The 16,803-nt window shown below is 35.8% G+C and overlaps 1 protein-coding gene across 1 annotated transcript in view; it reads right to left on the bottom strand.

Moving 5' to 3' along the window:
- The window catches only part of RUFY3 (RUN and FYVE domain containing 3), a 121,960-nt gene that overhangs the window by 6,923 nt on the left and 98,234 nt on the right, over window positions 1–16,803 (bottom strand). The window contains 6 exon segments of the mRNA XM_037829934.1: window positions 1,789–1,888; window positions 3,042–3,161; window positions 7,866–7,963; window positions 8,529–8,696; window positions 11,401–11,484; window positions 12,947–13,039. Coding sequence (XP_037685862.1) covers window positions 1,789–1,888; window positions 3,042–3,161; window positions 7,866–7,963; window positions 8,529–8,696; window positions 11,401–11,484; window positions 12,947–13,039 — 663 coding nt within the window.

Raw genomic sequence — 16,803 nt, 5'->3', positions numbered from 1 at the left:
CAATCAAGACAATGCCAAGACAACTTCTACAGCCTATATGACTCAAAAAGTTTTCTACTCTGAAGGACCAATGTAAAGTTCCTGAGCAGCCTTAACAGATAAATTCTGTGGTGTACATACACTGCATCCTACCTTGACCTGCTGCCCACCTGCCTCTGAAAGTAGAATGTCTGTTCTTAGACCACTCAAATATCAAGGAAAGGAGGTCAAAATGATATTTACTCTCCAATCTTGAGTATATTATCCTCTTGGAAACCCTCAATGCAGGGTAATTAGAGATTGAGAGACTCACTGGAAAAAAGATAAGATAGCTCAAGATTTTAAGTAAATTTCTGGAAGTCCTTATAAAAGGAGATTTTATGTTCACTAAATGAAGACAACAAAGATGGCATGCTACATAGAGAATGGTACTTTACACAGTTTAAATTATTAGTATTAGGTACCATATAATAAATTTCCATTTACCATTCTTTTCTACTATTTAGGAAATTAGCAGCTTACCCTCCATAAATTTTAATAAGAAGCTTATAAATTTGTTCTGCTTTGTTATATATAATATGTGCACAAATGAGGTGATTTTTTTCTCCATGTTTGGTCTTTGACAAAAAAAGGAATTTCACACTTTTCTGATTTTATTACCTGAAGAGGTTGATTCCTATTTCCTGGGTAGTCCTTGAGATGATTTTATACATTCTTAGATCCCTAACCTCTATAGGTGCTAGAGAGCTCTCTCCCAAAGACTGTTCTGCAGAAACCTCTACTCCTGTTCTTTTAAACATTTTACATTACTTTTCCCTTTCCCAAACCTAGTTCTCTCTTTTTCTAAATACTACGAAGAAGGATTTTGGAGCAAGGACTGGACTTAGGGACTTGCTTCTGACCAAGAGTTGATGGTAGAGTTGATGGTGTGCTGACGAGGTCATAAAATGCATTGCAGCCTCCTCCTTGCTCTCTTGTGGATCACTCACTCTGGGGGAAGCCAGCTGCCATGCTGGGAGGGCACTCAAGCAGCACTAAGGAGAGATTCACATGGCAAGGAACTAAGGCCTCCTTGCAACAGCCAGCAAAGAACTGAGGCCTACTACCAATAGCCGTGTGGGTGAGCCAGCCAGGAAGGGATTATCCAGCTCTAGCCACACATTCCGATGACTGCAGCCATGGTACCATCTTGAGTGCAACCTCTTGAGAGGCTCTGAGCCAGAACCACCCAGATAAACTGCTCTCAAATTCCTGACACGTGGAAACTCTGAGATAATAAATGTTTCTGAAACTCTGAAGATAAATAAATAAATAAATAAGTACTCCCAAGAGAAGTACCTTGAGTATACTCAAACTGAAATCCTCATGATTTTGATAAAGGGGGACAGAAGCAAATCCACATTTAAGAAAATTCTGTTAAGAGGGAATTCGGAGTGGGCAAAGAACTACTAGGATATTTAATTTAAAAGATTAGTCAGCAGAAGTCTGAGAAACATAAATTTTTATTAAGATACTCATTATCTTATTTAACAAGTCTAACTTAATAAATTGAAAGGAATAGTGGGGCCAATGAAAAGCATGGTAATTAAAATCCCCCTTTTCAAATGAAATCAAGTTAGACAGAGATTCCCAGAGGTAACTCACAGTCAAGCTTGTATTCTCTCCATCCCTAGCCTGCTATCTACATATTCAAGGCCACAGTAATTAAGTATGTGATCTATGAAAGAAAACTTGGGGCCCATCAAGGTAGCCTCTAAGAATTAATTAAATTAAAATTAAGTAAATGAACATAAATATAACAAATATTACCATTTGGTGTTCTGGTTTCTGTGAGCCCTTTCCTGGGATGCCCCTGTTGTTCTGAAACCTTCTTTCTCTTTCCTGTTTCAGTTCTAACTCAAGGTGGTTCCTAGGTAGGTAGGAGAGGAAAAGGATGAAAATTTGGATTTCTGTACTCAGATTCTCTAAAGAATGCCATCTGTTTTCTTAAAGTTCAATAATTAAAGTTTAGTACTCCATTAATAAAAAGTTACCAGATACAAAGAGACAACCAAATCTTAAAATATCAAAACACAATACAATTTGCTCCCTAACTACTTGTTAAATTTCACTTGAAATTATCACCGTTATATTCATGTTATATTCTACAATAAAAAAATATGATAAAAAAACACAATACAATAAAACCTAAAACAACACTAAAATACATAAAACATGTTTACTCTTTCTTGGATGATTAAGAATGCACTTTAGGATCTCACAGTGCCTGAAGTTCACCATGGAGAATATGGTTATTTTATCTTATATTAACTCTTAAGAAAGGGTTGAGGTCAGCTGAATAACAAGTAAGATTTCCTATAACTGAAAAATGGTTATTTACAAATTTTCAACAAGATACAGTATGAAAGTACTGACACTACAGACACATTTCATGCTAATTAACTGGTCTCTTGCAACAGTTTTGTTTTAATCCCCAGTTAATACCCTCAACCACCAGTGTCCTTAGTAGCTATGTGCAACCACAAAGCTCTATTTGTTTAAAAGTCAGCGGTTTCAGCATGGAAGTGGGTCTTATTTGAGAGATAATAAAGAAGAGTAGTTAAGGGCTTAGAGTCAGGGAGACAGTTTTCAAATTACAGTGTTGCCTAATAGCTTAACTGTAGGAATTCGGAAAAATTTAACCTCTCTAAGCTTTGGTTTCATCTGTAAGTGAAGGTAATAATATCATCTACCAATAGGGTTAATGTGAAGGCATCAGGAGAGGATGAATGTGAAGTGCTTGGTAAAGTATGGCATGCAGTAAGAGACCAGTAAATATTTATTATTATCAGTGATATGTTGCCTACTAGTCCTCTTACTCCTTCCTATTTATCTGAGACCCTGGGTTCTAATTTCCTAATTCTTTGATTGCAAAGGGATTTTGTGAAGGCTGATGCATGTGAAATTTTCTTTATTCTAATTTCAGAGAACCAAGAATGGCTGGAAGTCACGATGCTTCTCTTGCAGTCTAGGCTTAGAATTACCCACAACCACCCTGTCAGCTCCAGCTGCCCTTGCTTCACCGCTGCCTGGTAAGCTCCTCCATTTCCAGCTGCAGACTGTTGATCTTGTCTCCGAAGTCTTGCTTGAAGAGCCGATTGTCCAACTCAGCAGACTGGCGGGCTCGCTCAGCCCGGTGCAATCTGGATGTGGGCCATATGAACTTGTGATAAAAAACAAAAGCCATGGTGGGGAGGAAGACCAGGTTCACAACACAAAATAAAACAACCCAAGGCAGGGAGAGAGTGAGAAAAACTTTACAGGACACAGAAAAAATTATGGAGGGGAAAAAAGATGGAGAAGAAACAAATTCTAAAGAAAAGCAAGATGAAGGTGAACCAGGCAGAAGAAAAGCTGATTTTTCACTTTTTTTTTATTCTATTACTACGGTTTACAGCCATTAGATGATAAACAATAAAACATCACTTTTTAGAAAATCCATATCCAAAACCAACCCCAAGCACACAATAATTTAAGTTAAATCCACTTTTTTGTTTGTTTTTATTTCCTAATAGGTTTGGAACTTTACATTTCTGTTTAACACACATTAACTGGAACTTGCAAAAGGGCAACTACCTTCTCATAAGTGGAATTAGCACATTTTTTTCTGGTCCTTCTCCAAAACCACATATTGAATTAAATCTGAGGACATTATACATCAGTCCATACCCAGGCTTGGGGTTATTTTATAAGGAAAAGCCTTTGTCAGAGTTGGGCCATCTCTTTTCTTTTCTTTCCTAGCAAGTGGTGTGTGGCTAAATGGACAAACAACTCAGCACTGGGCCTTTATAAGATTCCTGACCATATTCTCTGGAAGATTCTGATGAGTGCTTTCTTCTACATATCCTATAAGTTTGTACTTATAAAGAAGCATCATCTAGAAGGTGAAATAACTGGGGCTCTCTATAATAGAATTTGGAAGCATGCTGTGTATTCTTTGAAAAGTTTTATTTTGGTGTTTGATCACTCTTTCCAAATGCTCATAGAAAAGGCAACTCATCACCACAAAAGGTTGATGAAGATAATAATACAAGTAAGAGTTATATTTATATAGGTGCAAAATTATAAGAACTCAAGTTCAAGAGCAAAGGATATTTCATAAAGTTTTTCTAAACATTTGTTCTTTGACTTGACGTTGGTTCAAGTCTGTACAAGGACCTATAAAAGCACAATAAAATCTATCTTATTGTCTTATTCTGGTTTTGTCAAGAAGATGGTAAGGGATTTCAAGAGCTGAAAGTAAAGGGGTTATTTTTGTTCCTTCCAAGCAGCTGAAATGCTGCAAATCACACCAGAAAGAGAAAAGAGAGAAAAAGAAAATATTTTGCGAAGACTTTTTTGAAGGAATAAAGGCCATGTAAAGCCTGTCCTCTAAAATCAAAAGTAATTTAAAAAAAAATCAAAGTTTTATAAGATTATTTACAACCTGAAGCCCAAAAAGGGTTAGATTTGTGGTCACTTTAAAAAGAAGCCCTGCTAATATTGCTTGTGGATATCTACTAGGAATCTTTATTTTTAGACTAAATAATAATAAAGAATATAAGTTTATAACTTATCTACTTCCTACTCTGAAGTGTTTTTCTACTAATTAGATTATTAGTTTCATTTTATTGAATTCTTATCTGAACAAAACGTAATAGCAATTCTTAAGTAAATGTTTCCAGGCAAGGAATAACAGGCAGGAAACTATCATTCATGTCTACACTTTGTCTTCTTTACTTCAATAGGAAAAGCAGAACAGATTTGAAAAATGTGTAACCTATTTTTTTTTTTAATACAAGAGTTATTAAACTTGTTCTCTCTGAACCTACCTAAATAGGAAGTGGAATTGAAGAAAAAATGGCAGAGGTAGAAGATCACAAAAATATTAGTAGGGTCTACCCAAGCTTCCACATTATGATGTTATTATAAGTTACCTAATCACTAACTTTAATACCTATGTACTTTAAAGAAATGTAAAATGTTGTTGTTCTTGTTTCCCCCAAGTCACTAGGGCAAAAAAAGTTGCAAGCAATCTAGATTACTGATATAGAACTAAGTTTTTTATGCTTGGGTTGGGGATTAATAAAACTGAAAAGGGGTCATGACCTAAGACATACAGAACTACTTTAGAGGAGTCCAAGTCCACGTGTGATTCATCTCTAGTTCATCATAGTGCAATGGCAAAACAGGCTTGCTAATACAGATACAAACAATTCACCTAGAATCTGATATTGTCAAGGACTGGGATGTAAAGGCATCAATTATATATGTACAGAGCTTCAATTCCCTAGGCTTTTTTTTTTTTTTAATGGTCAACTCAAAAGTAATTTCACAAAGTTTATTTGGCTTTTAATCAGGAAACTTATCCCAAATTTTCTAACTCTGGGGAAAAAATAAAGGGAAAAAACCCCAACCTATATGCCAAACTAGTTTTTTTAAAAGTCCAGCAAATTCCAAGTCAACTTTTGGTGACGTTTTATACAGAATCAGAGTTTAAACATAGTAACGTTCAGATTCCTTCCTTTTAAAATTAAGTTGTGAGATCAGACTTGAGAGGTGACCAACTGCAAAATGCCTAATGATGTTTCGGTATCAGTTTATTTGCTGCACTATTTAAGGTTTTTGCCTGTTTCACCAAATCCTTTTCACTAAATTAATAAAATAAAAATGAAAATGGAGTGAAAGGGATATGAGAAAATGGATAAAAAGGAAAGACAAAAATAGCAAGAGACCAAGTCAATACTCAAAGATAAGTCATTATTTTACTTCTGTCTGCTTTAAATGCCAAGTCAAAAATTACTGAATAATAATTTGATACAACACTTGAAAAGCACAATTTATGAACACTAAAATTGTTTTCTAAACTCATAAAAATAACTGCTTATGTGCAAGTACATATTTCCTCAGTTAACTTTCTTTCCTATATAGACTGACACCTTTTCATTCATCATCCAAACCAGTGGTTTCAAGCATATTTACTATTTTGCAGTCAACTTTTGACTTAATATTAGTTTATTCAGGACCCTGGTTAAGAATAATCTGGATAAGTCATTCATTCATTCATTCAATTTAATGTCTTCCTTGTATGTTCAAGGCATTGTGACGGTTCTAATGAGGGGACTTAAAAGATCAGTTAACTAAATTCAAGAAGCTTACACCCTCATTGGAAAGAAAAGATACATAAGATAAGGTAGAAAATGAGAAATGGCATGGGGGTATTGCTATAAGGCTATAGAGTTCTAACAGGGACGGACTATTTCTAGCTGGGAAGAGGAAGCAGAGGAAGCAGAAAGGCATTTCTAATAGGTGGAAATATTAGGAAAGGAAGGATGGGGAAAATGGGAAGTATGTTGTTGGGGAATGAATCATGCACCCCACAAAAGGCTTACTCAGGTTCCAACCCCAGGTCCTGTGGCAGGTGCACACAAACTGAATGAGGGTGGGCCTTATCTAATTTGGCTGACATCCTTATAAGTAAAGGAAATTGGACATAAGAAGAGAAGCCATGGGCAGTAGCCAGAAGCTGGAAGTCAACAGAACCCAGAAGAGAAAGGAGAAAATGCTGGCCATGTGCACTGCCATGTGATGTACAAAAGCCAAGGATCTACAAAGATTGCTGGCCAGCCAGAAGACACCGACCCCGGGAGAAAGCAAGTCTTCTATCCTGTGAAACCGTGAGCCAATAAATTCCTGTTGTTAAGCTAATCCACTGTAAGGTATTTGTTTTAGCAGCTTGGAAACTAAAGCATATGTCCAGGGACCAGAAAATAGTTCAGCTTTGCTCAAGGGCAAGAAGGGTGTTTAGTGGGTGTTAAAGTTGACAATATAGGCTGGTAACATTGAACAACTTTGGATGTTGTGCCTTATTTGATCTTGAAGCCTCAGCCATTTCTTTTGATAGCTGAGTCATCAGGAAGAAAATGGTGGTTTTAGAGAAACAGAAGAGTGCATAGAAAGAGGATGTGCTTTGAGTACTTTGAATTGTATGTAGGTACAGTTGGTAGATAGCTGGCAAGAGGCTGAAAATTTAAGGCTGTTCTCCATTTGGAGATTAGAGTTGGAAACACCTGGATCTAAGAGTTGTGGGTGGGAAATGACAGTGGAAACTATAGAAATATTCAGGAAAAAGTAGAGAGAAAAGGGAGATGGGAGAGAATAGAGAAAAGGGTTAAGATTAAAGAAGGCGAAGAAAAATCCAGAATAGATCCTTGTCAAATCCTGAAACTAAGGAAATGTGCCTCTTGGTAACTGTACTACCGCATGTCCTCTTTCATAAAGAAGAGGACCTTTATCAACACTGGGATGCACATTTCACCTGTTTCAGTGAGGGTTTTTGCTGATACGCAAGGGGTAAGTCCTGTGGAAGAGCATAGCCATTTTGTTCCTATTGGGGGAATATAGAATTTACCAGGTGACGGAAAGGACGACTGTGCGCAGATGTTTCTTAAGGGGGCAGAAATGTTACCAACACAATGCCCAGAATACGCCCAACCTGCGTACAGCCGGCAACCAGAAGAAGCCCAACTTACAGGTTTGCCCCATCGCTAGGGCCACATGAACTATTGGCTCTTGCTGATTGGCCTCCTGGAGGACAGCTGTATCTCAGTAGCCCTACATGACTTAGCACCAAAATATTCCAAGACTTTAGTGATGAACAACAAAATTAAAGAATTACAAATGTATATTTAAAGTTCCCATCACAATCCATCCTTATCATGATACCAAAATGGGATTAAGTAAAAGAGTTAGAGCTCTGATGTTCAAAATAGTCATGAAAGGCTAACATTTTGTAAAAATGTTTTCAGTGACATTAGAAAACACAAATCAAAGCCCAAGGTATTTCTTCAAAGAAACATCACTTTTACCTTTGTTCGAGTTGTTTAATGGTAGCAGCCATCTGATTAGTCTTCTCTTCCAAGCGACTGTTTAGTTCACTTTTCTGTTTTATTCCTAAGTCTGAACTCTGTTATGAAAAAGATTTATGAATGATCTATATAACAAAAATCCTGAAATAAATCACACATACTGTTTGAACTTAATGGGGAGTGGGAAATAGAGAAATAGAAATGGTCAGTATACGAGTTAATTCCCAACTTCCTAGTATATTAGTTATTCCCAAATGGAGAAAACAAACACAAAAACTAAAAACAATTTGTTTAATATTAGTACTGTTATATGCAGCCTTCTCACAAAAACAAATCCCATATGGTTTACCAGTTTACCATATTCCAGTATAAAAGCTAATGGAATATATAAGTCAGCTGGCACATTAGGCTGGTGAGCAGATATTTTCTAGGATTAAAATAAAAAAGACCCTTTCCCTCATTACAATTTGAAAAGTGGCCATAACTTTCCAGAACAGTAATGCAGGATCCTATGATGTCTGATTACTGAAGTGGTTTATTGGCAGCTAGCCTCAAAGTGAGACATGACTCTTCTCCCTTGTATATAAAGGATGATTTTAGAGAAAAAAGAAGAGTGGAGAGAAAGCCCAGGGTTTGGGAAAGTCATGAGTCTATTTCCTCTACCTGTAGCTTAAAGGCAAGTTCATGCTTGAGTGCCCTGAGATCATCCAGCTGCTGCCGTAGAGACACCAGGGCATCCTGCTTCTCACAGACATCCTTCTCCAGCATCTTCATAGCCATTTCCATCTCTTGTCTCATGCTGATCTGTATCTCCAGCTCTTTTTCAACATCCTGCCCCCAAAGGTAAATAAATTACTCACTCTTTCCATAAAATTACACAGAAAAAGCCATAAAATTACACAGAAAAAGTAGACCAAAACTCTTAGATCTGAATAATCTGGCAAAATAGTGAGAAGCTATGATTCATTTTCAGAAGCATTAACAGGAATAATAATTAGGATAATTACAATAACATTTGTATGATAATTTATAAATCTGAAAAGTTTTGTTGGCCAAAGACATTGCTAGTTAATATGCTTAAAATATGCACCTTGTTAGACATTATACAAATATCTACAAAGTGTTACACTACCCAGCACAAAGTGAAGTAGTTGTAGTTCTCTTCAATTTGGATGTGACATATTCAAGAGCTCAAAGAAACCAGAAGATGCTTTGGGTTCCCTGGGTATCATCTCAATTACTAGAAATGGTAAGTATGACTAATTGAATTTTTAGATTCACATAACTTGAAACCCCTTTTTGTTTTCACCATTATTACTGTAAATCTTTTTGAACAAGGAAGTTTTCTTCACTTTCCTTCTTTAATATTAGCAGATGTTAGTTGTTGATAAGGATCTGCTGTGCCTCAACAGTTTTATTCAGATGATCAAGTGTGACTGGACAAAGATGCCAAGATCCAGGCTCTTCTGCACCTCGCTGTACCCCAGGGCACACCCAGCACCTTGCCTACTTGTATGGCTCCTTTCCTTTTTTTCTTTTTCAGCAAAGGTATTTATCTAATTATTTCATTAAATTTTTTTTTATTTCCCCTTTCCCCATTAAGGTTTCTTTCCTTCTTAACAAACATTTATCTTATTCTCATAAAAGGATATGGAAATTTTTGTCTAAGATTTTTATTATGTGCTGTTTAACCAAGACTCTCCTCTGTACACAGTTAGCACAACAGAAAATGAATCACATTGCTTTCTGAAATGCTGACACATAATTTCTAGGAACCTTCCTATTTTGAAAGAATTTTGAGATCTAATTCACAGACATATAAAAGGCACATTGTTTCAGGAATGTTAAAATAACATTGTTGTGTTTTCAGAAAACCTGAAATTCTGTTCTATACAATGTTAATTTGTAATAACTTTTCAGTACAAATTAACTCATTCCTTATTTTCAGGCTTCTCCCCATTTTTAATGGTATTATAGGGGGTCCTTCAGTTTGTCATACTATCTCAACTGCAGGAAGAGTTACTATATTAATATATACATACACAATACATATACTACATATACAATATATAATTAACATGGATCAAATCTATGACAGGATTATTATTCATTATAAACTCATAATTTTTTAAATTTCTAAAATATCTTAAGACTACTAATAGATGATACACTTCTGCATTTCTTTTCTCTATTTATGCCTGAGAACAAGAATAAATCCAGAAATTCCAGCTACAAGTAAGAGTACAATTCTACATTAATGATTCTTAGTAAAGGGAAGAAGAGCCCCCTTCTAAGGAAACAAATCAGCATCTTTGCAGGATTAGGACTGGGAATCCTATAGTTTTAAAAGGTCAGTTCTATATACCTAATGTTCTTGTAATAGCAACTATAAAAGCAAGAGAACAAAAAATTAAAAATAAAGTGACAAAAATCTTACCAGCTGTTGAGACAACTCAGAAAATGGATTGAGAAAGCATCATAGGGCACATGGCTTAAAAACAGTGAGAAACCCTCGATGGTTGCTAACATGACCACAGACATAGGGGACTGGTGGTTTGATGGGTTGAGTCCTCTACCATAGGTTTTACCCTTGGGAAGACGGTTGTTATAAAGGAGAGGCTAGGCCTCCCTATAATTGTGCCTAAGAGCCTCCTCCCGAATGCCTCTTTGTTGCTCAGATGTGGCCCTCTCTCTCTAGCTAAGCCAACTTGAAAGGTAAAATCACTGCCCTCCCCCCTACATGGGATCAGACACCCAGGGGAGTGAATCTCCCTGGCAACGTGGAATATGACTCCCAGGGAGGAATGTAGACCCGGCATCGTGGGATGGAGAACATCTTCTTGACCAAAAGGAGGATGTGAAAGGAAATGAAATAAGCGTCAGTGGCAGAGAGATTCCAAAAGGAGCCGAGAGGTCACTCTGGTGGGCACTCTTACGCACAATTTAGACAACCCTTTTTAGGTTCTAAAGAATTGGGGTAGCTGGTGGTGGATACCTGAAACTATCAAACAACAACCCAGAACCCATGAATCTCGAAGACAATTGTATAAAAATGTAGCTTATGAGGGGTGACAATGGGATTGAGAAAACCATAAGGACCACACTCCCCTTTGTCTAGTTTATGGATGGATGAGTAGAAAAATAGGGGAAGGAAACAAACAAACAGACAGACAAAGGTACCCAGTGTTCTTTTTTACTTCAATTGCTCTTTTTCACTTTAATTATTATTCTTGTTATTTTTGTGTGTGTGCTAATGAAGGTGTCAGGGATTGATTTAGGTGATGAATGTACAACTATGTAATGGTACTGTGAACAATTAAATGTAAGATTTGTTTTGTATGACTGCGTGGTATGTGAATATATCTCAATAAAATGAAGATTTAAAAAAAAAAAAAAGCAGGGAGAAACAATTGTATAGAGTCCAAAAAAACTTTTAGAACACTACTGATATTCCTGATTTTGGTCCATAAGATAAAATCCTAAGCAGGCTATTAACACTGTGTTCTTGAACTATTAGAACTTAAGCAAAGTTTACCAGTCTTAATTGTGTCTCCTCCTTTAAATGCTTTCTTGCTTCACTCAGTGCTTGCCCTTCTGAAGTTCTATCTTGCTTAAGACCCTTGAAAATATAAATAAAATAGCACATATTTGAGGATTTAAAAAATCTATACTGTATTAGCTGATACTACTACTGCTCTTTAGTAAGGAAGAAAAGGTATGGCAATGAAAGAGGAAAACAAAGATATTAAAGAAGTCTGGTAAATTTAAATAAATTCTTAAGTTGACTTGGGGACTTCTTGCCATTTTGTTTAAAATCCTAAGATTTTCTAAAAATTGAACAAAAATTAAGTGTGATGGATGCACAGCTGTATGAGGGTACCCAGGGGCAAGTGATTGTACACTTGGATCTTTGGATAATTGTATGGTATCTGAACAATCTCAATAAAAATGAAAAAAAAAAAAAATCTTAAGATAGGTTACCATATCAGATGGTAGAAGCCTTAAATATCAGCCTCAAAAAAAAAAAAAAATAGCATTCACTGTAAAACATGAATTGGGCTGAAAGTTCAAATGGTAATAATACATTCATTCTCCAAAGATCTCACATCTGGCATCTCCAACTATCTGGAGAGATCACAGCTAAAAATAAGAAGATAATTAGAAAATTCTTTTGAGCAGTCATGGTTGTTTTCACCAAGTCCATGCATTAAGTCAAACACTTTAGTCCCCACTCAGAGTCTAGTTACTCTTACTTCAGGAAAAATTTTAGTAACTGGGTATTTAGATTCCTAGGCCATATTATTACAAGAATGAAGACAAAAAGAGAGTGGAGAGCTCTTTCTAAAAAAACAATATGAGCAGCAGGAAGAAGGTAAGAGATGACAGTGAAATCATAAAAGACAGAAAAAGAAATACAAAAATATTCACAATTATTCAGGGATTGCTAAGTATAGCTGCTAAAAGCTCTATCAATTTCAATAGCCCCCAAAGTAGCACTATTGTAATTTAGCAAAGAATTGCCAATGTTCATAATTAGGATCCTCACTCATCATAAAGCATTAAATAGATTATATTTTGTCTTCTAATTAAGAAGGCTTGAGATTACATAATGCATGCGAAATTTACATAAAATCTGATTAGATGTTTATAAAAAGCTTGGTGCTTTAAGGGATTAAAACTCATCTAGAAAATAAATTTATACAGTAGCTCTTTCCAAGTGATATCGGACAAATGAGGAGTCACTTCCTATGAAATAGTGATATGGTCCAAAAATGACAGTATATTTAATGTAACAAATGTAACATTTAAATACAGTACAAATCATTAATCAGTACATAAAAACAAGAAACTGAATTAGATTGTTTCTTGATGTACCTATATAGGTGGGGATAGAGCCAAGGAAGATCTTGTATATGGTTATCCTCCCATAACCTTCAGTATTCACTCAGATATGCATAGGTTCTAAGTAAAAACAGTGGGCTTAATATATGCAAATATTTGCTGCTTCAAAACAGTCCTCTAGAGACTCCTCCCAACTGCCAACACACTGACATGCTTTCTATGAATACAGTAAGATTAACCTTCCGATTGGATTCCAATATGTAGGAGCTTTCTTCTTTAACTCGTTCCATTTCTTCTTGCAAGGTAATAATTCTGTTGTTTGCAACCGCAAGCTGTTGATAAAATAACAGTAATAATAATAATAGCCTTTTACCTTTCTTTAACATGATATAATTCACTATCTAGAAGGAGGACATAATTTCAGGGTTGGATATTCTTAGAAGGAAAGAAAGCTATTTATAACTCCATAAAAATATTCTTAGAGGGAATTTAGGGAAAAGATTTTTAAAATAGTTTAGATAAAAATTACAAATACCTCCTATTGTTGCTTTTTGTGTAAACTTTTTTTCAGTATCAAAATGTTAACTTAAGATTGTTTACCTTGAAGGTGAGCTCATGGATAATGTGTAATTATATTTAATAAGAAAATCTATTTCTAAAATATTTAATAAAGAAGTCAGTTAATGCCAGGGGGCCTATCTTATGAACCATCTCCTAAGATTTTTATAGATTATTTAAAAAAAATTAAAGAATTGAACTCCAAAGTTCTCACTCTAAAAGATCCTATTGAAAAGATTTTTCATTTCAGCACCTAAAAAGATAAGGTAAAACTATTAGCAGTATTTTGCTAAATGGAAACATTTATTCTTCATTTTAGAGGAAGGAAAAGTAAGGAGGAACCCTTCTTTCTCTGCACCTACTAAACTCAGTCCTCCCAAGAGAATGTGAAGGTGTGCGAACGAGGCTGGGAGAAGGACCTGGGTGAGCTCCTCTCAGCTAGGTCAGAACTCCCTTTTTATTATCTCTAACTAGCAGTACACATAGGCTCTGCTTAGTTCCTGTTCCAATGTGGTAAGTACGGAGGAGCTGGGACACAGGCATGCTGTTATAGGGGCAGGACTGGAAGTCCATTTCTCTCTCTGGCCTTCCTAATCCAGCTTTACCAATAATAAAGTGGTTATTTATAGCTTCATCCGCTTAACTGTTCTGGTTCATTCTGTCATACTGGTTCAGTACTCAAGAGAGGAAAAGAGGTCTGCTATCACTATTATTTTTACTGGTCCTCTAATATTCAAAATACATGGAAATGAGAAAAGGCAAACCCAATTAGCCTTTTCTGCTATGTACAAAGCTTATACAAAGTGCTTATCTATCTCTACAAGTTTAAAGTTTAAAGAATATAAATGTTATTGGTAAAATAAATAAATAAATGAATGAATAAATGAATAAATACTGTTAGTAAAATAAATCTAGGCCAGGAGGACAAGGCTTGTGACAGAGGGAATAAAATTAACCAGTAATGTTATTAGTGCTTACGATGTGCCAGATACTGCTCTAGACCCTTAACATACAATAAATAATTTGCACAACAATCTTATAAAATAGGTATTATTATTATCCCCATTTTACAGATAAGTGAATTAAGTAATAGAGGCTTAAGTCATTTATACAGGATTAGAAAGCTAATAAGTGCCAGAGTCAGGATTTGAACCCAAGTAGCCTAGCTCTAGAGACCATGCCCTCTAGAGAGCACGCTCTTACCAGCTAATACCACACTGCCTTAGTTAGCAGCAGCAGAATCATAGTAGAATATTCCTGTGCAAAATATTCCAAAAGCTTTGCGGTGTAAGATTCTAAAGGTCATCTCCATAACTTATAGCTTTAAATACATTTAAGAATCTACCTTCAGAACTGAAGTCCACAGAGCTGAGTAACAAGGAAGATGGTTTAAAGTTATGACAACAAAAACATTCATTCTGAAAAAAAAATCTATTCAACAGCATCTTTAAAATAAAAACTGGCTAGTGCTTTAATTTGATTTTATTTAAACCAAATTTATCCCATTGTATGTAACAGGATAATTAGAGTTAGCAATAGAGAAGGTGAACTCTTTGCCACCTACTTCATTTTATTTAAGAGTTTTCACAGAAATGTCAATGCCATTACAGAAAAAAAATCTGTAGTTTAGCCTTTAGCAAGTTAGGAAAAATATCTTTACTAATCAGAAGTAAAACATGAGGTTATTTTTCTATTCTTATTTTTGGGACTTTTCTAACTGTTTTCACATACGTATTCTTATGTGATCTTCTGAGTAATTGTGAGGCTGAAAGGGGAAGCATAAATACCATCTTTTGCAAGGGAGGGAAGTAGTACTGCACCTCTTACTTGCGTAGGAACACATGACTTGTATGTAACTAGGCAGAGGTACCAGTCCTCTGACCAGGTCTCTTTATCTTACGTACTCCACCCTCTTCTCCCCCACCATTCCAAGGAGAAAATAATGTCCACGAGGTCAGAGATCTTAACAATCTGGCACACATAAATCAATGCTTGGCACACATAAATCTTTCCTAGCTCTATCATATAGGCAGTGCTCCAAAAATGTTTGTTGAATGAATAAATGAATGAATGCTATGCTAAATATTCACCCTAGGCTACTGCAGATAAAACATTCACAGAAAGAAAACAAGCTATTTTATTATTGCAGGTTCTATGCCTACAGAGTCCAGCTGGATAAATGAGACCCCTGAGAGAAGCTGACTAGCCATTCTCAGTCAGATCAAGGAGTTACGACCTATAGTAGATATTATTTGAATGTAGTTCTGTAGGAAGAGATTAGCTGTTTTTACTTAGAAATTTGTTAACTACTAAGTCAGCCTCAATATAACTGGCTGAACTCAGTGATCTAAGGGTGAGTTTGATTTGTGGTTTCTTGGATTAAAATGGTTCCTTCTCTTATTTCCTTTGCTTTAGTTCATGGGGCAACCATTCAACAAGTCACCAAAACTAGAAACACCTGGACATTAAGATTGGATTTTTGCATCCTCTCATCTAGTCAGCTACCAAGTGCTGCCAGTTTTATTTACGACATATTTCTTAGTCTGTTCCTCTTCTACATTGGTGTGCTGGTAAAGCCCTAAATTTGTAGTGTTTGCTCATTTACATGGTATAAACACCCCCAGTGGAGCCAATTCCCAAGCTACTATCTTAACATTGACCAGCTCCATAATTACTGAAAACTGATCAATTGGCTCCTCTGAGCTGGTAAGAGATGGCTATGGGACACCACTGCAAGTCTTCTCTTCTCTGTGTCACTGTTCCTAGTTCAGGCTCCTATCACTCTTCTGGATCATTAGACCAGTCTACTGACAGGTCTTCCTGCTGGCTCCAGTCCTGTTCCTATTAAATCTTTCATAAGGTTTCTGAAATAACTGATCTAAAATCCTACTATGACCACATCATGTCCCTGTTTCTTAGTGTTCCATGATACCGTACACTATACACATGTCTCTACAACTGAATTTATCATATCATCTCCTTGTTTCTTCACACTATTGCAACCTTATTGATGGCAGGCTATGGATCTTAAACTCTGTATCCCTGATGCCTAGCAATGGTGCCTGGCACCTGGTAGGTACAAAAATGTGTCTGCTGATGAACAGTGTGCAGTATGGTCTAGTGAGTTCTAGCTTTGGGGTTAGATAACTTGGGTATGAACTACAGCTCTATCATTTACAATGGAAAGACTGCATAAGTTATATATCCTTAGTCCTCTCAACAGTGAAACAGCTGTCAATTTTGGCTATGATTATTATATACTCATATTACTAAATCCCAAATCTCTATCTAAAGTTCTCAAAATAAATTAAAAAATTAATTTATCTTTTTTCTTACTCCCTGGCAAAACAATTTGAGATTACAAATGTTTACTATATGTTAATCTTATGCTTTAGTTAAAAAATAGTCTCACTAAAAGAAAAAATGATCCAAATGCAAACCATGTTTTTCTTCCACATGAAGTTAAAATGTGAATGTTAAAGATGAAAAAATACTCTGAATAGAGGAGTGTGAACATTAATAATTTTTTCAGCGTTTT

Source organism: Choloepus didactylus, chromosome 3 (assembly GCF_015220235.1).
Source record: "Choloepus didactylus isolate mChoDid1 chromosome 3, mChoDid1.pri, whole genome shotgun sequence".
NCBI classification, from domain to species: domain Eukaryota; kingdom Metazoa; phylum Chordata; class Mammalia; order Pilosa; family Megalonychidae; genus Choloepus; species Choloepus didactylus.
Note: the sequence above shows the minus strand (reverse complement) of the source record. Positions and strands in the feature narration are given on the sequence as shown.